This window comes from Podarcis raffonei, chromosome 1 (assembly GCF_027172205.1).
Source record: "Podarcis raffonei isolate rPodRaf1 chromosome 1, rPodRaf1.pri, whole genome shotgun sequence".
In the NCBI taxonomy this organism is placed as follows: Eukaryota; Metazoa; Chordata; class Lepidosauria; order Squamata; family Lacertidae; genus Podarcis; species Podarcis raffonei.
This window is the reverse complement of record NC_070602.1, coordinates 58544548-58569312: the sequence shown is the minus strand read 5'-3', so window position 1 is coordinate 58569312 and position 24765 is coordinate 58544548. Positions and strand designations below refer to the sequence as shown.

Here is a 24765-nt window from a genome sequence, read left to right as displayed (position 1 = left end):
GGGTTCTTTTCCTAACTTATCCAGAAAATGAGCTTGCCTTCTAAAATAATAACTTAAAAAATAAAATAAAAATAAACACGGCTAAGAATGCTGGTTTCCTAGATGGATGGCCCACGACGCAGATGATATCTTCCAAACCACCGTAGTGGCGGTGGGGTCCCTTCCTTGGAAAAGGAGCCCGAAGCCCCTACTGCCTGTCCGTGTCTGTGTGTGGCCTAGTCTCATTCATCATTCGGCTGCCGGAGCCCTCTCCATTTTTAAAAAATTCTGCCTGATCCAGTGGAAAGACAATTTGGGCTTCCCCCACCACCTCTCTCTGTCTCTGTCTCTCCCTCCTTCCTTCCCCCGAAAAGGGGAAAAAAAGAAAAAGAAAGAAAGCGAGCCCTTGTCCTCATTTGCATTTGCATTAAAAGCCCTGCTTCTGTCTCCGCTAAGCAAAGGGGGAAGGACTTGCAGCCTATGGGATGGCTTTAGGGCTCTGCCCCCTGCTTTTGGCTTCTCTCCCTCTCCCTTCTCTTTCGCATTCTCCCCGCGCTTTGATCTCTGCTTAACAACAGTCACGTCACGGGGGGACTCATACAGGAGAGTTTTGTTGGAAGTTAGAAAGTTTTGCAGCCTCCAGAGGGCTGTAGCAGCAGCAGCAGCAGCAGCAGCAGCAAGCAGCATCTGAGGGACTCCTGGAAGGGGAAGAGCCAGAGAATCTGACTCAGTCCTTTGGAGCAAAGCTGCGCCTGCAGGAGAAGGAGCAAGGAGGAGGCGGAGGCGGCAGACATGGAACATCAGCTGCTCTGCTGTGAAGTGGAGACCATCAGGAGAGCCTACCAAGACACCAACCTGCTCAATGACAGGGTCTTGCAGACGATGCTGAAAGCAGAGGAGACCTGCTCGCCCTCGGTCTCCTACTTCAAGTGCGTGCAGAAGGAGATCTTACCATATATGAGGAAAATAGTGGCCACTTGGATGTTGGAGGTTGGTAAACGCGCTTTGCAAAAGCTTGCGCTTTCTCGCAATAAAACCATTCCGGAGTCCCAGTGTCTCTCTTCCTCTCTTTTCTGTCTTTCTTTACCCCCCTCCAATTTCCTGCACCCTAAAACATACTGTGAAGCATTGATTTCTACCCCCCGCCACCCCCACCCTCCACGCCTTTCCCCTCTTTCCTATAGACTTGGGGTAGATAAGATAGAATGCAGCCTTTACGCTGTCACCAATAACGGGGGGCTTGTCGAGTTAGTATATAGAGTCAATTCGTGCAAAAAAAGAGAGGGGGGAAACAAGTTTTGGAAGTTTCAGAAAGACGCCCCCCTTCCTCGTGCCTCTGCGGGATCCTAAAGGTGGGATCGGCAGATCCCTGGAGCATGCCCCCCTCCGGATTCTTCGGCAGCCCTTCAACCTTGCCATGAATCGGACTAGGATTTTATTTTAAATTAATATCCATGGACACGTATGCAAGTGCTCCCCGTGCCAGTATTATGCGCCATCTTTGTTCTTTTATTGCAAAGGCCAAGTGTTTATTAATAATTAGAAAGGCAGGAGCCCGCGGAAGGGGGAGAGAGGAAAGTGGGGTTCCCGGGGGGACCCCGGGCAGAGGGGATCGGGCTCCTGGCTTGCAGATCTTGGGGAGTTGCTGCTGGAAACTTTTCTTTGTTCAGAGAGCAGAAGCGAGCCTCTGGGCTTCCCCCTTGGAAGACATGCTTCTGCTGCACGAACTTGTCGGCAAGGTCGCCCGGCAAAAACCGGTGTGGATTTCGCCTTCCGTCGGCGACACGTGTTTGTGGGGGTTCCCATCAGGACCAGGGGCGTCTGGGCTACATTTTCAGCCCTTTTGCGAAGACCTGCGGTCTTGCGGTCTATTTTTAATTAATTTTTGAAAGCCGGGGCGCTGGCAAATGTCGCACGTTGCTTCCTGAGGGAGAGAGAGAGAAGAGGACTGGGGAGCCCTGGAGTTTGACTTCGGGGTGTCCCCCTGGAGAGTCCCCCGGGTCTCATCCCAAGGGGGATCGGTAAAGGACCCCCGCGGCGGTGTTTTCAGACTCTTTTGGGGGCTCTGCAGATTTTTTAAATATTTTTAAATATTTTTTGAAAAGATGACGTCTGGGGAAAAAGGCTTGCAGCTGCCTCACTGGACGCCACCTTTGTGTCTCGACGAAAGCGGGGGTCGGCAGCTCCCAAGTCAGGGGGAGCCAATAGGGGGCATCTAGGCCGTGGCCCCCAACGGGTTGAAACCCCCTTCCCCAATTTTTTTTGGGGGGCGCTTGCCGTTCAATAGGGCCCCCCTCAAAAGCTCCAATTTTTTTTCTTGCCCGAACGCCGACCACGTTTTTGAAAGCCACATTTTGCTCAACTTGCGACTTTCTCTTTCATTTCTTCTCTTGCACTGTTTCGTCGGTTTATTTGTTTTTATTCAAGGAAATTCACTTAATTTGTTCTGTTTTTTCCCCTTCACCACCTCATAGCCACTGAAAGCAAGTTGGTTGCCAGAAGGCATGGGGAACTCCTTGAGGTTTTTTATTTTACTTTTTAAAGTGCTAGTTTCAACAGGCTTTCTTTCCCCTCCAGGTTTGTGAGGAGCAGAAATGTGAAGAGGAGGTTTTCCCCTTGGCTATGAACTATTTGGACCGATATCTCTCCTTCGAACCCCTCAAGAAAACCCGCCTGCAACTGCTGGGAGCTACCTGCATGTTTGTGGCTTCGAAAATGAAGGAAACCATTCCTCTAACTGCAGAGAAACTGTGTATTTACACTGATAACTCCATTAGACCCAACGAATTACTGGTAATTTCCTATTTAATTTCATCAGGGAAACAAAGCTATAAACCTCAGCAAGGAAAAGAAATAGATTTATATCCCCATCATAACCCACACCTCACATTTGAGGTTTGAGAACTGTGTTTGGCTTTCCCCGGCTTGCGCTCTTCCCGTGTTATCCAGACAAGCTTCTAGACTACCTGAATGGAAATAACAGATATGGCCAATATGGTTCTTGAGATTTCTGAATGACAAAGCCAGGGGTGCATAATATCCCTTCCACATTCCTTGTGGGGCGTGAGCCTTATTGAACTCCTTAGGATTTATTTCCAAGTAAACATGCGCCAAGGAGACAGACTTGCTGAGCTGCAATCCTAAGCACACTTTTCTTTCTTTTTTTGTGGCGGGGAGTAAACAAATATTTTTAGCAACGGTGTATAAAGTCAACCTCTGGACGGCTGCAGCCCATATTGTGCAGTAGATTAACTGAATGAAAATTCCCTAATATGTTAAAGCCTTATTATTAACTCACAACGAGGAGAAATACAGTAACAAGATGGGGGAGAGGCGGAAAAATGGGTGGCTGGCGCCCTCTTGCGGTAGAAACCCGTCCGGCCGCATGCCTAGTTAATGGAGTGCTGGTTCAGAGCTGCTGGGGGGGGGGCTGGAGTGGGGGGGGGAGGGAGGGAACAGAATTATGTAATTTTCCTGTGGAAAGGCACCTTTCCCGCCTGCTTCTGTTCTCCTCCGGTGGCATTATGGCTGCTGCCAATGTTTGGCAACAGCCCATTTTTTGCTGGCGAGGCTCACCCTCCTGCACAAAGCAAGGCACCTAAAGTGAAGCAGACTTCAGGATACAGTGTTAGGATAGCTACTCTGCCAACAAACGCTGCATTTCCAGGTGCTTATAAAGGGAACTTTGTAATCACATTTTTCTCTCTTTCTCTCCTTTCTTCCTCCCACCCCCTTGTAGCAAATGGAACTGCTTCTGGTGAATAAGCTGAAATGGAATCTGGCTGCCATGACCCCTCATGACTTTATTGAACATTTTCTAAGTAAAATGCCTGTGGCTGAGGACAGCAAGCAGATCATCCGTAAACACGCCCAGACTTTTGTGGCTCTATGTGCTACAGGTATGAGCCTTGCACTCTCCAGAAGGCGTGTTGTGTGTCTGTGTACCCCAGCAAGCACACCCTCCTCCCTTTACCCGCTGCCCAGAATCCCATAGGCGCACCCTTTAAAACTGGGCACTAAATTTTCAGCTTAGCTCATGCACTAAGCAGGTGTCTCCTTTTCCAGAACCCGGATTACTTTTGCCAAAGGTGAGTTTGCCAGAAAGAGGCATTTCCTCTCTGTTTCGAGGCTGAAAATCGCTTTGCGGAGTGTGGTTCAGCCTGGGGGAAAGTGGCTAGATTAGTTGTCCGTTGCAGAGCGTCATGCTCTCAGAGGTCTGCCCAAGAGCTTCAGGGCTGGATGGCCTTGGAAACCTGTTTTTTCCCTCTCTTGTTGTTGCTGTTCTTGCCATTTTAAAGTCATTGGGGTGCAGGGTTTGTGTCCGCTTTCTCTGGAACATTTAGAATTGAACCTCTTCCCGCCCATTCCCAATCCTTAAGTGCTGCTGGCAGATGGCAGGAGCAAAGAAGTTGAAGTGGGCCCAATGTAGAAGTTCTCTGGCCAAGAGCTGAGTCTCTACTGTCCACACCCTGCTGACCACGTGCTGTGCTGAAGCCATGTGCGCTCAGAACCGCGGGAGGAGCCAGAGACTATGACAAAGCTCCAGGATTTCATAGAGAGGGGACTGGTTTTTTGTTTCAAGGGCAATCTTTGTGTGTGTGCGTGCGCATGCCAGCACTTTTAAGCACTCTTCCCCCGCCCTGCCACTTCCCTTGTTGCCGTTTCATTTCCTTGATTCCTTATTCCAACCACCCTATTCCTATTCCTTACTCCTTTCACCCCCTAAATGACAAGCAGGAGTCTGAGACTGGAAATGTGTTGTTGCATTCCGGATGTTCAGGTAGCACAGCTGGTGCTTCTTTGCAGCAGGCCAAGTGGGGAAGGGGGGTGTGTGAATATTAAAAAAGGGGGGAGAAAAATTAGTTTTCCTCCAGTGTGGCAAGAATGATTTGGAAATGGCTAAAGGACAACGAAGCAAAAGTCACCAATGCTCACGTTCCTTTGAACGGAAGCCTGCAGTGTTGACTCTTGAGGATCAAACCGGTGTTTTTTGCATACATTCTGGGAGTGTTTCTATTGGTGAAATGCGATTTGTCATTTTCCCAGGTAGGCACGGGACAATTGAGCTTGAATAGACTTCTCTGAGCTTGGAAACTTGAATTGCATTTAAAATCCAAGTTGATGCTTGAGGTTAAAGCCCAGCAGTTTGTGATGTCACACCTGAGATGTATTTGGTGGAAAGATCCAAGAAAAACAACAAGCAGATTTCCCCCTCACACCCACCCACCCACCTCCCCTTGTTGGTTTTAAACAGGCCGTCCTACTGCAGGGTTTGGTTTAGAGAGGTAGCCGCAGACTCTCCAAAGAGAAATATGTAAATATTGTAAATATTTTTCAATCTCGCCTTTCATCCTGAGCCTAACTGTAGGACTGTATGCAGCTCAGGGTTTTCTAGAAAATGCATTCCTCACCATGCTCTTTAAAAACATTAGGGCATTTATTTGTTTTTTTAAAATAGTTTTTAGTCTTAAGCACAGTTACCTGGGAGTAAGCACCACTGAATCCACTGAGACTTGCCGCTGAGTAGACATGAACAGGAGTGCTCTGTAAAAAGAATCAAGTTTTGGGATATAAAATAGATTTGTTTAGAGCAAGCTAGCAAGTCCCAATGGTGCGACAAGCCTTGTAACCACAGAGTGGGTTTTCGAGCCTGTTCGTTTGTTTGCTTCTTACCCCCAAACAGCGTCCTCTTTTGGATATGGGGATGTTTAACCTGGGTTATTGCGCTGGCATCAGCAGTTCCGCAGTGATGAAAACAAGAATAGTTCAAAGGTCGGAGGCTTGCAAAGAGCCAAGTTCTTTGATCTGCTGTCAGTGTTGTTACGTTTCTGGTTTAGAAGGCACGTCTAGAGGCCTATCTTAAACATTGTTCTAAACGCCATACGTAGAACCGGAAAATGAATTGGTGAATGCAAACCTTGTCCAGAAAAATGTTCTATGCAGGCTTTTAAAAGAAGTGTGTGGAGGTCAACAAGGGAACCCCCAATCTTAATGAAGTCAGTGGGAATTTTGCCTAAGTAAACAGTGTTTAATAGGGTTTTATGTTGGTGAATTTATCCTTAACAGCCACATTTTAGAAAGAAAGAAAGAAAATTAATTGAGGGCTGCTGAGACAGAGATCAGGAAATGGATGCATGGCCTTTCTACAGATAGGATTGTTTTTTACTGTTTCCTCATTCTGCTATTCTAATTTGCCAAGCTCCCATCTGGATGAGTTACAAACCCTGTTTTATTAACTACTGCTGAGGCTTCATCCAAAACCCCATTGAATTAAAGGTCCGTTTGGCCATTAGAGCACAACTTCCACTTCATGCGGAATAAAGGGGGAAGGTTCCTAGAGGACTTTGCAATAGAACTACTTACTTTTAAACAGTGGGCGAAAAAGTTTAAATGAGGTGAAGGCAGGGTAAAACAAATGTTTGAGGATTTCTAGAAGTGTGGTTTTGTTCTAGATATAAAGAAGATTACAAGCAAAGGTGATGCTAAAAGGAATTCCCTTTTATGTTCCTCCTTCAGCTCTCTGTCTAACCAGACTGGATTTGCCTTGTAATTTCTCTCTCTCTCTCTCTCTCTCTTTCACATGTGTGTGTGTGTGTTGTTTTGTTTTGTTTTGTTTTGAATATGTTTTCTCCAAAGACTCCTTTTGTGTGGTGGGAGGCTTGGGACGGAAGAAGAAGAAGGGGGAAAAATTACCACGAGTTGTTTAGCCTAATGAATAGGGCCCTGGCATGGCCAAGGAAGGCACAGATCACACAAATGAAGTGAGCTTCATTGATCCAAGCTGAGACCACTGCTTAGGGAAAAGGCCCTGCTCTAAACAAGCAGAACGATTAATTGGGACAAATATTGGGAGATTCGGGGTTTCATTCTGTTCCTCCGGCTGTCTAAACATAATTGGGTCTGCCACTGCTGCTCCGCCCCCCCCCCCATCACTTTTCTTCCGCGGAGGATTATTATCATTATTTAATGTGATTTTGCTGGAGAAAAGCCCTCCCTTTGAAATGCGTTTGCCACAATTCGCCTATTCTGCGAGCCTTTCTAAAATTGGAAGTCTCAAGGTATGCGACCAGTTGAAACCTGTTGCATCTCGCAGCCAGTGATTTATGTTCGGAGTTTTGATTTGCCTCAATGAAAAGATTTTCATTCATAGCCCCCAGCTCTCCAGACGGATGGAATTGCTGCTCCATTTAAAAAGGAAAAGGGGGTGACTTGCCTTGTTAGGAATTTTTTTTTTTTAAAGCGCTACAGCGCCTAGATGCCTGCTTTGTCCTCCCTTCAGGGTGGCTGGCATTCTTCTCTCTCCTCTTTCCTCCCCCCCTCCTCTCCTTTTAACAACACTGAAGTTGTTTATTCTTTTTGGATGAAGTCTCAGATAGGCTACTGGGGATGTGTGCTTCAATTGAGGGGCCCCCTTCCCCATTGTAGCTGTGTCAGGTCTAATTCATCTCACCGAAGCCCCCTTGTTCCTGAGCGCTCAATAGCGCAAGATGAGGCAATGGAGGCTGACAATGATGCCACACTCTTCCCTTGGGAGCATCCAATTACAGCCGAGAGGGGCCCCCTGATTAATATGCTGAAATTAGTGGTCTCTGCCACAAATAATTCCTTGTTGTGTCGCAACAAAAAGTCTGTCCATGCCGCTTGTCTAGAGTGGTTATAGGGACAGGCACAAACCGGTCATTTAAACTTCATTATTGCTTTTCCACCTTGGGAAGAAAGAGGGTGTGACTAGGAATTCCTCTTCCTTTTTCTCTCGCCACTTTAAAAGGAAGTACTTTGTGCATTCCCAAACTTGCTACTCTTTGAATGATCTCATGATCACTTTGCCCATTTTGGAGTTGGGGTTTTGGTTTTGTTTTGTTTTAAAGGTGGGGCCTTCATTCCAAATTGAAAAAAAGCAAAGTTTCCAAGATTGGAAAAAGAATTGAATCTGGGTGATGTAGAAGTCAGAATGCCAGATCAGGGTGGTCATTTCTGTGCTTCTTCAAAACCCTTTAGAAGCTGTACAACAGTTAATTGGTTTGATGTGTATTCATCCAGTGGGGCTGATGTTGAAAATTTATTGATGCCTAGGCACAGGCCTTTGTAAAATGAAAAGTAGGAAGGTAATCTCAGGCAACATGGCATAGTGTTTAAATAGCAATACATATAGTCCACGTCTTAGAGGATCATTTAAGAGTTGAGGCTTTGAGCATTTAAATGTGTGTTGCTCTGCACCGCAGTGTGCAAATGCTCCTGAACTGTGATTTCCCTCAACAACAAACCTGAGATTGAGTCTCATGATCTACCAACTGAGCTATCTCTCATCTCCCAATATTTTAAAGGGGCATATTGCCCTACTGTCAACATTTTAAATTGGAATAAGGTGCCAATATTGGGTAGGGATACTCCCAGTAGCCCTATTGAACTTAAGGGACATGACAGACTAAGGTATTTTCAATGGATCTACTCTTAGTAAGACCTAATTGAATGCAAGCCATTACATTTAACAAGGAATGCAAACGAAATGATTTTTGCATAGTCCTGGAGGTGATTTTGCTGATAAAATATTCTCACACTGGTTTTCCTGAAGAGCAGCTGCAAATCACAATTTAAAATATTTACGATTTTAAGAAAGCGTTTAGCATAGTGGACTATTGGAAGGGAAATTGCAATTCTTTAGATTGGGGTTTGCAGGTGAGCTCCAAGCTGCTGGGAGCGTTTCCTAAGTTGATGTACATAGGTTGGCATTTTCTGCTTTCATCCTGACAATCAGATATTGAAACATGTTCCCCCTCTCTTAATTCCTGGTGATGGTCAAATGAAGGCATGAATCAAACATGCCTGCTTAGAAGGAGCCTTAGCCTCAAAATGTAAATGATTGCTTTTTTGTTGCTGTAACATTCTCTATGGCAGCTATAGGCCAAGCAGTCATGGGAGTGGCTTTGCCGCAAGACCTACAGCAATGCAGTTTGGAGGTGGGCCCAGGCTCTTGTCAGCGTGGTGTCATATCAGAATGTAGCTTATTGTCTGCCAGTTCTTGGGACCCCCTTACACTAAGTCCCCATTGCCCGAATGGAAGGCAGTCACAGATAAGGGAAAGGTTGAAGCAAAACATTTACTGGAGGAAGTGCCCATTTACATCTGATTTCTCTATTTCACTGTAGTGGTGAAGTTCTTGTATATGTGGGGTTCAAGTTTCCACCTTTATTGATTAGAAAGAGTGAAATTTTTGGTCAGCGTATGTGGTCAGAAGTATGTTTAATGGAGGATTGGAACCTTGAACTGCAGTCCCACTCACTTCAGAGTTAATCTCATTGGACTCAGCAGTGCTTTTAAAAAGTACTATACATTTGGGCTGTTCTGCATAGATTGATTATATGAAACCATTTGGACAGAAAATTAGAAAACCCTCTAAATGTGCTCTCTCTGAACAGTGTTGAAACCAGGATTCTATACTAGCTTTAAAAATTAGGGGGGGGGGATTCTATACTGGCTTTGCTTGCAAACTCATGGTCTGATGATGAATGCGTTCTTTTAGCTGCCGGAGACTGAACCATCCTGAAAAACAATAGAATGCAAGATGGTGGTCCAGTTTCAAAGGAGTTGCTACAGCCTTTGGTGCAATAAAGTACCACAAAGCCCTAAATCTATGCAGCTACATGGGATTTGAAAAGGAGCTCTGATGGATTAGGCCAAAGGCCAATTTAGTCCATCAGCATGTTCTCACAGTGGCTGACCGTATGTCTATGGGAGGCTTGCAAGCAGAACATGGATGCTAATACCAACACATCTCATTGAAGGAAACGATTGCATGGGTGAATTTATATGCAGGTTGGTTTTCATGGGACTTTTCACTGAGATGGGCCAAAAAATGTTCCAAGAGATGCTGTAAGAAAAGCAGTAAGCCTAGATGCATATGTTCACATGGACACGCTCTGTTAAGCCACCTTCGCACCTGCCCATTGGAAACCTTTGTGCACTGGGTCAGCCGCCTTTATTTGCACCCATGAGCGTAGGGTGGTATGTATATGCAAGCTCACTTCTATTTCTTTGTTTTTCCCCCAACAGATGTTAAGTTTATTTCAAATCCACCTTCCATGATTGCAGCTGGTAGTGTGGTAGCTGCTGTGCAAGGCCTTCACCTTGGGAACACCAACGCTTTCCTCTCTTACCAATGCCTCACACATTTCCTCTCGAAAGTCATCAAATGTGACCCGGTAAGTGATGCTTGATCCGTAGTCCTGGTGCCTCCTGGATGGGGGCATCAATTCTGTTTGTGGGCCTCAAATCATAGCAAGGCTCAAAAGTTGCTTCACATCTGTCACCTTCTTCATCTTCACTTATTTATTGTCTACATTAGTACCCAAATGTCTCCTTTATGTATTGTGTGGGCTGAATGCTACCACTAGTTCCAAGCCTTTCAATGAAGAAATACCAAGAAAGGAAAAGAGAAACTCTTAATTTAAGAGGACAAGTTGAGAGGCTGTATTGATCTATAGATAATTAAATCGTGTGGACAAGTGCTCTTAAAAGTAAGTCAAGGAACTAGTGATTGCAGTGAACAGAGCTTTCTCTCTTTTTTTTAACCATGCCTGAGATGCTTTATATTGCTAAATGATGTGTGGGGAAAATGTTAACAGAATTTTAATGGTTTACAACAAGGTAGACCTGCACAGTAGATCATACTGAATTCCAAGCCCTCCCCATCCCAGCTGTTTTTTGTTTTGTTTTTTAAGTGCCCCATTATTTCATGAAAAGGTAGATGGTCCTCATAGGACTCTTCTTTTTGCCCCGCAGCTTCCTGGAGATGCTCATCAGTAACTAGTGAGCAATAAACCTTTCATGAATGAATGGGCAGGAAGGGAGCCTACAAGGAAGACCTAAAGTCAATGATCCATGCCCTAATGGTGTGTGAAGTTGGGGCAGAGTTTAGCTTTGTGCTGGAACAATGTGAAAGCCCAATAAAAAGATGCTTGGAAAAAGGTTCTTGTGAGGTCTCCAAGCACCAACAATGAGTCAAATAAAGGCTTGCAACCAAATCTTGGAGGCACGGCTAAAACATTCCTTGTTTCATACGTCCATAAATATATAGAAAATATAAGAGTGCAGAAACGAGAGCTGTCACAATTACAATGAGGTTCCTTAACGTCCTGAGACTTCATAATGAATGGAATATTGTGGTACTTTGATTGCAAATGCTTGCTTCACTACTGCATTATACATGGGTTCATGATGTTATTTTTTATTTGTCTTTCATGCTGCCAAAGTTTTGGCTATAGGCAGTCTTTTTTCAGGATTGGATGTGCTCAGTCAGTGCAAGGAACATAGATGCCTGCGCTGATCCATCATCTGCCTGCATAGCAAAAGAGAGAGAATAGTGAAGACACTTTGAGAAAAGCAGCCTGCAGAAGCAATATTGGCACTAGGTTCTTTTAAATCATATCCTGCCTACTTTTGATTTGAGGCCAGATTAGGAGCTAAAGAAAGCACCACAGAGCTGTGTCTTGTGTTGTAGAAAGAACGCTTCATTGAAGGCAGTGCTAACTTACATTTAGTGTCAGGGTTGCAGGGTGCAGTTTACCTGAGCCTGATCTACTCTCCTCATTTTTCGTGAAGCCTTTGCAGAGCTCACAAATGATCCCCCTGTTGTCTTGAATGAAGGATGTGTTTTGCTAGGTGGTAGTGGTAGTGCTAGGTGGATTGAGTCACCTTGTCATGCTCAAAACTGGTTGATTTCAGTGGCACAACTTCAGCTTGAAGACTGTACCTGAAGTGCTTCAGTGGCACCAGGTCTAAATTCACTCCTTAAGTCTTGGCTTCATTTCAAATGTTGAAACAAAGTCGGGTCAGCCTTATACAGATGTTGAACTTACAAATAAGTAGAACATGTGAACGAGGAGAGCAGGGATGTGCGGCATTAGATCCATTTTAGTCCGGTTTCCATTCTGGTTTTGGGACGGAGACGGCTCTGGTTGCCCTAACAGATGATCTCCGTAGACAACTGGATCAAGGCGGGTCAGGACTGCTGATCCTTTTAGATTTGTCAGCAGCCTTTGACATGGTCGATCATGATCTTCTGGACCACCGCCTCGCAGACGTGGGGATACAGAGCATAGCCCGTAACTGGCTGTGCTCTTTTATCTCTGGTCGGGGACAGTCTGGTCTGGTCCCTTCCCACTAGGGAGGGAAATGTCGTCGCACCACTCCTTGGTGTGTGGAGTGCCGCAGGGCGCAATTCTCTCCCCGATGCTTTTTAACATCTTTATGCGCCCCCTTGCCCAGATTATCCGGAGCTTTGGGCTGGGCTGTCACCAATATGCTGATGACACTCAGCTCTATCTGCTGATGGATGGCCACACCGACTCGGCCCCGAACACACTGACCAGATGCTTGGAAGCTGTGGCTGGATGGTTTCGTGGGAGCCGATTGAAACTAAATCCTTCGAAGACAGAGGTTCTATGGCTAGGTCGGGATGGCATGGGGATGAGGGACCAACTCCCTTCTCTTGCGGGGGCCCAATTAGTGCCACTAATCCTTGATGCCTCCCTTTCCATGGAGGCGCAAGTTACAGCAACAGCCAAGGTGACATTTTTCCACCTTTGCCGCATCAAGCAGTTGGTCCCTTACCTTTCCCGCCCCGACCTGGCCACAGTGATCCATGCGACGGTCATCTCCAGGCTTGACTACTGTAATTCGCTCTATGCGGGGCTGCCCTTGAAGCTGTCCCAGAAACTCCAGCGGGTACAGAATGCTGCAGCGAGGCTCCTCACGGGGTCTCTGCCATGGGAGCATATTCACCCAGTGCTTTTCAAGCTGCACTGGCTCCCGGTGGAGTACAGGGTCAGATTTAAGGTGCTGCTTTTGACCTTTAAAGCCCTTCACGGCCTAGGACCCTCGTACCTACGTGACCGCCTCTTCTGGTATGCCCCACGGAGAGCCTCAAGGTCCATAAATAACAACACCCTAGTGGTCCCAGGCCCTAAGGAAGTTAGATTGGCCTCAACCAGAGCCAGGGCCTTTTCAACTCTGGCTCTGGCCTGGTGGAACGCTCTGCCTCATGAGACCAGGGCCCTGCAGGATCTGATTTCTTTCCGCAGGGCCTGTAAGACAGAGTTGTTCCGCCTGGCCTTTGGCTTGGAGCCAATTTGATTCCCTCCCTCCCTCTCTTTCTTTTTTCTTTTCCTTCTCCTCCTGCGATGAGGCTACATTTTAATACTTTAATGTTCCATTATTTTAATGTTGTATTTTATTTTTGTTTTTAAGTTGTAATCATTCATCTTGTTTTTATTATTGCTTGTAAGCCGCTCTGAGCCCAGCCTTGGCTGGGGAGGGCGGGGTATAAATAAAAAATTATTATTATTATTATTATTACCCTTTCCCAGTTGCCCTCTACAAGTTTTGAGGGTGGCTGTCAAGACATGGAGCATTGTAGAAGCTCGATTTTCCAGGATATACATTGCTTAGGGAGTGTGCCTAGGAAGAGCAGGGTCTCTACTGCAGCCTGTTGACCTCAAACTCTTGAAGCCCAATGGGGGTTAGAGTTAGTGCCCTTGCCTCTGCTGTCTCTCAACTTGTGTGGTAAACTTAAAGGTAAAGGGACCCCTGACCATTAGGTCCAGTCGTGACCGACTCTGGGGTTGCGGCGCTCATCTCGCTTTATTGGCCGAGGGAGCCGGCGTACAGCTTCCGGGTTATGTGGCCAGCATGACTAAGCCGCTTGTGGCAAACCAGAGCAGCGCATGGAAACACCGTTTACCTTCCCGCCGGAGCAGTACCTATTTATCTACTTGCACTTTGACGTGCTTTTGAACTGCTAGGTTGGCAGGAGCAGGGTGGTAAACTTAAGTTGGCTTTAATATCTGAATTGCAGTCTTGTCTACCTATGAACCAAGTAGGTTCTCCACTGTACTTTGCCTCTGTCCAGTGCAATACTTTTGACTTAGGGGTTCCGCAGCAGTTAAATGACCCGCTATCCTGCACTGATCGTGATAAGGAAATTATATTTAAGCATATTTTCATGCATAAGATGGAACTGGAGTCTATTGCATTGTGGTCTTCTGAATCATGTGAAACAATGCATTCTTACGTGGTTTGGTCAATATCTGAGCTTTTCTCGGAAAGAGGGATTTTTATAATTGAAAACAATGGTTTGGATCCAAAGGTCCTCTTCTGAAGGAGCATTTTACACATCACACTGGAGTGTTACACAGGAAATAGGGGAGCGGGTGGCGCTGTGGTCTAAACCACTGAGCCTCTTGGGCTTGCCAATTGGAAGGTTGGTGGTGCAAATCTGGACGACAGGGTGAGCTCCCATTGCTCTGTCCCAGCTTCTGCCAACCTAGCAGTTTGAAAGCACACCAGTGCAAGTAGATAAATAGGTACCACTGCAGTGGGAAGGTAAACGGCATTTCTGTGCACTCTCTGGCTTCTGTCACGGTGTTGTGTTGTGCCAGAAGCGGTTTATTCATGCTGGCCACATGACCCGGAAAGCTGTCTGTGAACAAACGCCAGCCCAGCTCCCTCAACCTGAAGCGAGATGGGCACTGCACCCCAGAGTCACCTTTGACTGGATTTAACCATCCAGGGGTCCTTTACCTTTTTACCTTACGCAGGAAATATAAAACCTAAGATGTTTGGTTACTTGCTGAAACTCTTGCACAAACGGAATCACGGTGCAATTATTTCTGTTAGCACTTGTCCAAGCCCTTGGGAATAGCATTCACAGCTGCTTTCCAAAGATTTTCTGTTCTTTGGATTCAACCCACCAGTGTCTTTCAAAAGAGCTATGATCCAGAGAACTCTGTTCAGTATGCACTGGGACTAAATTTTCCTGACCACAGAAAGGAGGTGAACCTCAAAAGGTGCTAGAGAAAATGGTTTGTGGTTTGTTTATTTACAGAAGCACTCAATTTCTTGCCTCATGCATTTTTAGTTACTATGTTCATCATTAGACACAGCTACAGACAAGAGTGTGATTCAAGCAATTCTATTATAAAATTTGGCACATGAACGTTATGTAGAAACACATTCTTAAAAATCTCTGAGGTTCCATGGATATTCTTTTGTAAAAAAAAAAAGGCTTGATGTGTCTGTACATAATTCCAGTTTGCTAAATTTTATGTTGTCATACTTTGAATTGTTTTTAGGTGTCTCCAAGAAGGAGTATGGTGTACTAAAAATGCAGTGGACAAAAGAAAAATGGGGTTATTCTGTAAATAAAACATTTTTATCAGCTTTTGAAGCTTACCACCCTTTGGCAGTAGAGGCTGAATGTCAGTGATGCCTCCCCCTTTCAAGCTCAGTTTTTATCTAATAGCAGCTTCTGAACTGTAGGAACATGGCAACCTGCCTTTAACCAAGTCAGACCACTGCCGCATTGTCTGCACAGGGGACCAGCTAACTTGTGGCCTTCCACAGCTGCCACCATTCCTGGCTGAGGCTGATTGTCCATAATCATCAGGTGGATGGGAGTTGCAGTCCAAAAATCAGGAGGGCACACAAAAGTTTTTCTGGGTTGCTTAACATAGAACTTGCACTTTAACTTCTACAAGTGCATGGGTTTTCATAATGTGTCACACAGTCGTCAACTTTAAAGTTTAAAAACCACAGAGATCAACATTTCATTTCATTTGAACATCATAAAATATACTTAAAATTCTTGGCTGGAATAGATGACCTAGAGGATTAAAAAAATAATAATTTACGGTTAATTTTTTACTTTTAACCACGAGAAAGTAAAAGCTAAAATTAATAGCACCTGACTGAAATTCCTTTATGGTTCATTTTGGTAGGAATCCAATTTCCCATTTTGCTTTTGATCAGTGGTAATTAGAAGTCAGATAGCCACCATTAGACTCTTGGGCTGTCTTCCATCGGCTCTGTTCCTGACATTCATTTCAAGGCCAGAAAATTGCTACATTCAATTTGTTTTTGAGGCTATCTGTTAAATACATTGGAATTTGTGTGGCTTCACACTGGGAGCATCTTGTCTGTAACCACAGTGGACCAGGCAATAAATATTGCAGGATTCTTAAGTTGTCTCTGTTACTTTTCTTTGATCTCCAAATCCCAAATTGACTGACATACAGCCTGATCACAGCTTAGTTATAGTAAAAAGTTATGTCTTTATGTTAGTAGAGCACACTCATTTGCTCGCAACTCTCAGGCCTGGTCTGAACAAGCTCTAAGTAAACTTTCCCTAATCTGATGCCCTCTAAAGGTTGTTGGACTACAATTCTCATAATCCACAGGTTCCCTGTTTTAATGTCATTATGATTGATGGTGCCAATAATTCAATACTAGGCAGTTGTAGCCCAGTGCAATCAAATATATATTAGTTTCTAAGGAACAGGATTCCAAAAACATAATCACAGAGTCAGCACTGCCAGACATAACTTTAATACTACCACCTGTATTTCTTCCCTGGATGCCTAGTGCAAAGTGAGAGCTTTTGGCAAAGTTGTTGAGCTTGCCATACATTCCAGTGATTTCCACCCAGACAGTTTCCGACTGCCTTTGGAGAAGATGGGATGCTGCATGAGTTTTGCTTGCTACTTTTGAGATTCCACAGTGTCTGGCCCATGGTAACTCCCTTGACATTCATGTCAAGCATTGAGAAGGGAAAGTCAGAAACAGCAAGGTTCTAGTTGGTTCCAAAGCTCAAAATTGAGTTTCAGACATCAGTACCAACTCTTGAGTTCCCTGCATCTGCTGAAAGACTTGCCAGTAATCACTGGGGAGAAAAAGCAGCATGGAGCTAAAATGTGCAGGTCCCCTCCAGTGACAACGAATCTTTTGGTCACAATCCCTAAAACCATATGTGCTATGCACCCAGTTTGGTTTGTTTTTACAAATCTTGTGAGTGTCCAGTCACCCTCTTGCAAGCTTGATGAGCTTCAGCATTCCTCCAGCCCAAATCCTGGGAAGATGTTGGGGTATCAGCTCCACAATTGGACTGCACTTGGAGAAGGGAGTAGGGATCCCACTATGGAATTTGCTCCCACAAGAAGCAGGGGTGGCCATCAACTCGGATGGCTTTAGAAGACATATTTATGGAGGAGAAAGCTATCAGCAGCGACTATCCCTGATGGCTGTGTTCTACCACCACTGACTGAGGCAGTATGCTTTTAGGACGGGGGGATGTTGCTGTGCTCAGGTATCTGCTTGTTTCCCACAGGCTTCTAGTTGGCCACTTTGAAAACAGGATGCTAGGCAAGGTGGGCCACTGGCCTAATCCAGGAGATCCTTCCAACATTGCACTTTGCTTCAAAGGCATCTTCTGGTGGGCATGTGTTTGTGTGTGTGGTGATTTCCAAATCCAAGAGCAGAACTGAGTCCCCGTCAGGAAAAAGGGCAAAGGATAAATAAATGATAGTAGTGGTGATGATGACTGCCGAGACCATTGTGTTCCTTACCTCCAAGCTTAGAGTTTGGGGCTAGTCTCTGTCAACACCGTAGTTGTAAGATGTGACTGCCATATTGGAAGTGTGTGACAGAAATGAACTGCATGCTTGCTGTGCATGGAGATGGGATGGGGCTGAGGATTGTCCCTGATGTCATGCTGAGTTTTGGAAACTACAGCATGAATTTAGGGGAAAGACCTGTGCCCCCTTGGAGCAGCTGGAATTTGTGGACGCCAGAGGTCTTGCTTTCTTTAGAACTCCGACCACGTCTATAGGTTTGATAATGCTTTCTCAGTTGTTAATTTGTGTGTACGTGTTTGTGTGTGTGTGTGTGAATATGAGTTCCTCTTAAGTGTTATAGGTAAGCCTTCCCCAACCTTGCGCCCTGCAGGTGTTTTGGACCACAGCTTCCACCAATTCCATCCAGCACAGCCCTACAGACTGGGGCTGATGCGAGTTGATGTTCAAAACACCTGGATCTCACCAGGTTGGGAACAGCTCCCGATAGGTGGAATTGGTCTGGCCACTCAGCTTAACAGAGTCCCAACAGGGGACCTTCAAGTGATGAGTGTATCACAGGTGGGTGGCCAGCATTTGAATATGAGAAAAAATATAATATGCCTTCATTCAATACGGAGTTGTTGACTATACTGTTCAGTTATGGTTGAATCAAACTCACAACTTTCCCCAAACTTTCTGAAAGTGATAGAATATGTTTTGAAAACTCTTGTGGAAAAGCCTATATATTTCTTTTTATATTTCTTATTTGGGTTAAATAAGAATGTGTGAGATCAGAGTAGGTATTTCATACCATGGAAACACCATATTCGTATCTATTAAGAAAAGCCAGCACTGTGTAGGGTGCCTATGGCATAATTGCTTTAGGATATAGGGTGTTTCTTTTTGCAATTTAAAATACTGTCTCTCTGTCAAGAGGAAATATTACACTAGAGTTTAAACCAGTAAAGGTCAAAGGTTATTTGTTTTCAGTGAGCTGTAACTGATGGTCTGATCTGCTTAGAGGTAGGATTAACCTCCCTCTCTCTCAGAAGAGGCTTGCAGAGAATTGTTTGCTTGGGTTTTTAATCTTATTTTACCCCCCAAATGCCATGTGGTAGAGAAGGTTCTTGTGGCAGCGGAATCAGTGAAAAGCTGGTAGGTCACACAAGAAGCTTCTGAATGAAGGCAGAATTGAAACAGGAAAATAAAGAAAACAGCAGGCAGGTCACCATCTCAGGAAAACAACATTCATTCTCAGTCATGCACATCCTAACACTTTTGACGGCAATTTATCATGGAAGACTGGGTTCACCGCAAGGGCTAGCACATGTCATAGGTTAAATCAGAAAAGGCAATCCCAAAAGGAAACTTCAAAGTTCTTAATACACAGAGTTAAACATATTGAAAAAAGCTTCTGCGATGTTTGTTAGAAAGATAGGAGTAAACAGTGAGCCAAAGGAATTTCGGCAGACTGCTGTGGGATTGTTTGTTTTGCCTATTTAAAGCACTTGGCACTGAAGAAGGTATCCCACCAACACACAGGGATGCATGTACTGGTGATCAACCAGGTCTCATTCCAGTCTTAATTCCTAGTTGGCATGGCTGATCCTTTTGGGACCAATTCCAGAAAAGTAGCCATGTTAGTTTGTTGCAGAAACAACAAGGAAGAGACCTTTGGCACCCAAAGTTCATGCCGCAATCAATTTGTTACTCTTCTTAAGATGTCAAAACTCTCCTTTTTGCTGTTCTTATGCTGTTTAAATGTTTCCAAATCTCCTAAAATACCCTATCTCAATGCATTCTCCTTGCAGACAGTGTGGATGAGTACTAAGTGGTTGCCATATAAAATACAATAAAGGGGCTCTGGGTAGTATTTTCAAAATAGAAAAGTATGCCATATTGTCAGAGTATATTAAGTTCGTTGAGCTGTGTTTACACTGCCGGCATTCAAGAAAATAGCTTGGTTCATCAGCTATGATGTACTCTTTAAAGCCCTTCCTATAGTTAGACATCAATAGATGCTTACCATTTTACTACTGGCGAAAAAAACCCACACAGCCCTATATGTTAATAGCTTTCTATACATTCTGACCTCTGTTGCATACATGAAATGGCCTAGTTCATGTTGTATATATGAAATCCATAGTCTTCAGCCATTTCAGACCAGAAACCCACGTATAATTCAAATTAATTTTTTACTATTTGTTTGCTTCTGCTACTTTAGATCAGGACATACTCTGGTACTCTGTCCTGACCCATCAGTTGAAAACCAATGGTATATATTATAATAGCCATTGAATGGGAAACTAATGATGGCTGTGGGCTTCATGCAGAATTATTTAATATGCTTAGTGTCACATTAAGTTTTCACTTCAGAATACATTTGCCCGAAAAAGCCTATATCTGCAATGAGCATTTAAGGCTCACACAGCAAATATGGACAGTGATTCAAAGTTCAGGCTCTCAGATTTGTTTATTGACTGGGTTGTGCACTACAGGAGGGAAGGGGGGAGAGAGAGTGGTCCTTCAAACATTGCTGGACTATAATTCCCATCATCTCTAGCCATGAGCAATGCTGGTGAGGCTGATGGGAACTGGAGTCCCAACAGTTCCCTGTGGCCTGGAGGGCTACGAATTTCCGCCTCCTACTCCACAGGAAGGCTTCTTTACTCATTCAGTTGTAAGTGCAAAGGAGCTATTTCCTTTGAACTGACTGGAGAAGCCCAGATCAGAGCGCCCTCGGAAAGAAAGACAAAGCCTCAAAACCTAGCTGGTGAATCTTCCAGTGATTACTTCATAGCTGTTGATGATACTTCTGTCCTGTAAGGAGACCTAGAGAAGATGCTCCACTGGTCTGCTTGCTTACTGGCTTTTCTGTTGAGAATAATAGCTGTGGACCATTTAGTGGTCTATTAGTGGTGACCTTCTATTGAAATGAACACTTGCACCCTCTGCCTTGGGTGATACTTGCGTCTTCCGCCTTGGGTGACTTGGAAGTTATATGTGCAGAAGCAGAAATTGCATTCCTCAACAGGCAACCAGCCTTTTGCGAGGAATTGGAGACATCTGGGTGCCAAGTTTGGCACCTAACATCTCTTAACTGGCTGGCACGGCTGCAGTGCGGCACCAGTCAGCTGTTATGTGGGGCAGCACAGAGCTTAAAAATGCATGGCTTTTGGTGTTGCATGGCCCTGCGAATCACCTGGCTTGCGCCACACCAAAAGCAGCACACATATCAGGCACGCCCAAAACAGTTGCTACCTGCATTCATTATTTCAATATTTTGTGTGAATTGAGTTGTTGGCTGTTTTGGGGACACGGGTGGCGCTGTGGGTTAAACCACAGAGCCTAGGACTTGCCGATCAAAGGGTCGGCGGTTCGAATCCCCATGATGGGTTGAGCTCCCGTTGCTTGGTCCCTGCTCCTGCCAACCTAGCAGTTCGAAAGCACGAAGTGCAAGTAGATAAATAGGTACTGCCCCAGCGGGAAGGTAAACAGCGTTTCCGTGTGCTGTTCTGGTTCGCCAGAAGCGGCTTAGTCATGCTGGCCACATGACCCAGAAGATGAGCACCGCAACCCCAGAGTCTGCCATGACTGGACCTAATGGTCAGGGGTCCCTTTACCTTTACCTGGGGAAGAAAAGCAGGATACAAGGAATAAAGGAAATAATAACAAAGTGTGAACATCAGGGGCCAGGGTCACCAGGCATTCTCCTGATTCTTCTTCCCACCTCCAATTTCATATCTACGTCACATGCATTGGGCTTTTGAGTTGGAGAACACAGTGGTGGCCACTTCTGTATTATTATGGCTTATTTATGACTTACTCTTTTCCATTTGTTTATTTGCTTTCTAGGGATAAGCTATTTGGCTGTGCACACTTCTCTCTGTTTTGCTAAAGAGTTTTCCCCTTCTCTTTCGCAGGATTGTTTACGAGCCTGCCAAGAACAGATTGAATCCCTCCTTGAATCTAGTCTACGCCAGGCGCAGCAACACAACATATCTTCAGAAACAAAGACTGTTGAAGATGAAGCTGATCTTTCCTGCACACCCACTGATGTTAGAGATGTGAATATTTAAGGAGGACTTCTGCAGTTGGGTTTGCTTGGCAGTACCAGCAAACAACGAAAGGGCATCTGAGAAGGAAGTGGAATCAGGATCTTCTCCCCCCGCCCCTCCCTCCCCCCACCCAGGAAAACCTTTTCTCCAGGACTTTTTATACCAGAAGGGAAAATGTCATTCATTCTTTTCTTCGCTATTCCTTCCTACCCTTTGTGACTCTTAACAGACAACCCCCCCTTCACTCTCAACCGTCTTAAAAAGAAAAAAAAATAGTATTTGCATGATCTCCAGGGGTTTGTGCTACAAAAATAGAAGATTTTATACAATAATAATCAATTAGTTTTTTATATATTAAAGTGTTTTTGTCTTTATGTTGTAAAAATAGGCATTAACACACACACACACACACACACACACACACACACACACAGTCTCTCCAGGGGAGGTATTAGATTTGATTCTTGCATATTAAAAAGCCAACCATTTTTAAAGTAGAAGAGGGTGTGTTTTTTTAGATAGGTTATATGTGTTTTGGGTGTGTGTTTTTTTCCTTTAAAAAGCATAGCTTTAATGCAGTTCTAGGCTTTTCTGTATCTTGCTTGCTTATGCATTTAGTCACTTTATAATTCATCTGTAAATGTTTATTTTATCCCCTTAGGTTTTTATCCTCTTCACCTTATAAATGGTTTTAATGTAACCTTTACGTTAGTATATGTTAGCAATCAGCATTATTATATGTTAATCTTCTGTGCCTGTGGATTACCTGTGTGTAAGGCTTCTAGGGGTTCCAGCTTAGCATGGCCAGGAAAAGATCCGACATTCTGTTCCAACATTAAAGAGAAGTTCCAATAGCTATATAATATATTTTTGTAACCTTCCTATTTTTGTAGTGTACAAAAACGTGCTGGTTTTCACCCAAACGATACACAGCCTAATTATATCCAGGTTGAATCCACAGTTTTATCTTCTTTTTTATTATTATTATTGTTTTAAAACCATTCCATTTCAAAGCACTTTCAGTTCATTAGGTATAGGAAATACTTTCTTTTTTTGTGTGTGGGAATTTTTTTTTTCTTCAAATGGAATGGTTTGGAAATTATATATATAAATATATAAATATATATATAAAGTGCTTGTGTGCAAACTCAGAATTGCAAAGCAAGTGCATTTAACTATGGTGTGAGGAAAGGTGGGGTTGTTGTTTTTTTCTGAAGGGTTGTGTTCCAGTCAGAGAAATTGCATTCACAAAATTGCCAGGATATCTTCCTAACCTTTTCAATAGAAGAGATGTTTAGAAATCTTTTGGTGCCAATTCATTTTTTTTAAAAAAATATAAATTTAGGGGCCTGAAAGGTTTACCTATAGGACACATATTTTGAGAATTGTCTCTAGATCTTGTACAACTGAAGGCTATTAAACACTAAAATATATAATTTATAGTTAAGGCTTAAAAGAATATTTATTGCAGAGGATGTTCAGAAGGCCAGTATAATTTGTAAAATAAATCACCCCCTTGATTCTGAGAAAACAAAAAGATCTTTCTGCCCTTGATGTTGCAGTTTTAACTCATCTTGCTAAGAAATGAGGACATGTCAAGATAGTACCACATTCGACCCAGTTGTTTCCAAAATAACCACGAGAAAGCACCATAGTTAAAAGTGTAGAATTGGTGTACTTGAAAAGAAAAGTTCTTAATCCAGTGTAATTCCCCTCCTTTTTTTTTAATTTAGCTACAAATAGAAAATTTGCACATCTTGGCTATGTATCTTTTTTATTATTATTGTAGAAAGTAGCTGAAGGGACGTGGACATAGCTGTTGAAGTTGATGCTTGAGGAGAATGTGATGGCAAAATGTATGTGAGAAACTGCCGCTAAGGTGTTGATTGTAAAAAACAAAAAAAAAAGTTTTAAAAAGGAAAAAAAAAGGAGCGGACGCTCCCGTTTTTTTTATTGAGCTGCTATGGATAAATTCCCAGCATGAATTGAAAAGAAAAATTAACATTGCTTTTCTGTATCTTTGTCATTGTGTTTTGCTGCTATTTTGTGGTCTTTTTTTTTTTTTTTTTTGGTTATACAATGTCATATACTGCCATGTTATAGGTTTTAAATTTTCTCATAGAAAATTATATTATTGACATTTTTTGGTAGATTTTTTTTTTATGTGATCAATTTTTACTTAATGTGATTTACTGCTCTATTCCAAAAAAGGTTCCTGCTTCACAATACCTCATACTTCAGTTAACCGTGTTTAGATCAGGTTTTAATGTTCGTTCACAATGCCTCATAGTTCTACTGCAAGCTGAAATGCATTGGACATTATTCTGAATGGGTCTCGCGATTTGCAACTAGTTTGTGCTAATGTTAAAACAGCAGACATTTCAGAAGATTGAGTAATGTCAGGTTCTTTTGGTTATGTGTTTTTTTGTTTTTTTATAAAGTGGATTCTTTTTTTCTGATCTGGGGTTTATTATCATAGTAGTTTTTAAGCTGTGTTATTAGCCACATTTGATATATGAAAGGTGCATTATAATATAACTCTTATATGCCCGATGCTTTCCATCACTGGGGAATCATCATGCGGTATGATAGGTTATCTTCTGGAATTTAAGTATTGTGTGTGTTTAATCTGTTATGATATATTAGGGTTTTTGTTGATGTTAATTATAGCATAATGCTAATTTAAAAAAAAAATACAAACAACAACCTGTAAATCTCATTAAGTAAGCCAGCTAACAGAGTTGTATGGTGAAGAATAATCTAGTTGCCTGTATGCTGCTAAACCAAAACAGAATTAGAACTTCATTTTTGAGGGCAAACGCAGTTAAGATCCTACCTAAGCTTATTCAAATGGAAAAGGACAGCAGGCTTGTAAGGCTTCTAGCATCCGCAGGACCCACGAGGACTGGATTCATTCTGTCCAAATTTCAGGAACATTTCTTACTGCTTACCTCATAGACATTTCTGTTTGTGGCATCTCTGTGTCTCTGAACCAAACAAGATTATTGAGTTAGTGGTTGTTGGTTATATTATGTGTTGCTCACTGAGAAGCAGCAGCGTGTACTGCAAAATTTTAAGTATTGTATGTACTAAAAGGCCAAATGCTGTTAAGCGGGTTCACGTGCCAACAGAGATGCTTTATTTGTCACATTGTTATAACGATCTATAGAAAACAAAACAAATCAGATTTGTATCTTTAAAAAAATAATAATATTGTACTTATTGGCATCACTGGTCTGAAATGCACATGTTCACCAACAGACCTGTAACAGATAAGTTTCCAGCAAAAGAAAGAAGAATAAAGACCTCCCCTAAAAGTCTAGAAATAAATTTGTAAAACCCAA

General features: G+C 43.5%; 1 protein-coding gene across 1 annotated transcript; it reads left to right on the top strand.

The window, feature by feature from the left end:
- Positions 1 to 452: 452 nt before the first annotated feature.
- CCND1 (cyclin D1) lies at positions 453 to 24765 on the top strand. The gene is made up of 5 exons (XM_053388788.1): positions 453 to 969; positions 2557 to 2772; positions 3719 to 3878; positions 10030 to 10178; positions 21287 to 24765. The coding sequence occupies exons 1-5, from the start codon at positions 772 to 774 to the stop codon at positions 21440 to 21442; spliced, it is 879 nt and encodes a 292-aa protein (XP_053244763.1). The 5' UTR covers positions 453 to 771; the 3' UTR covers positions 21443 to 24765.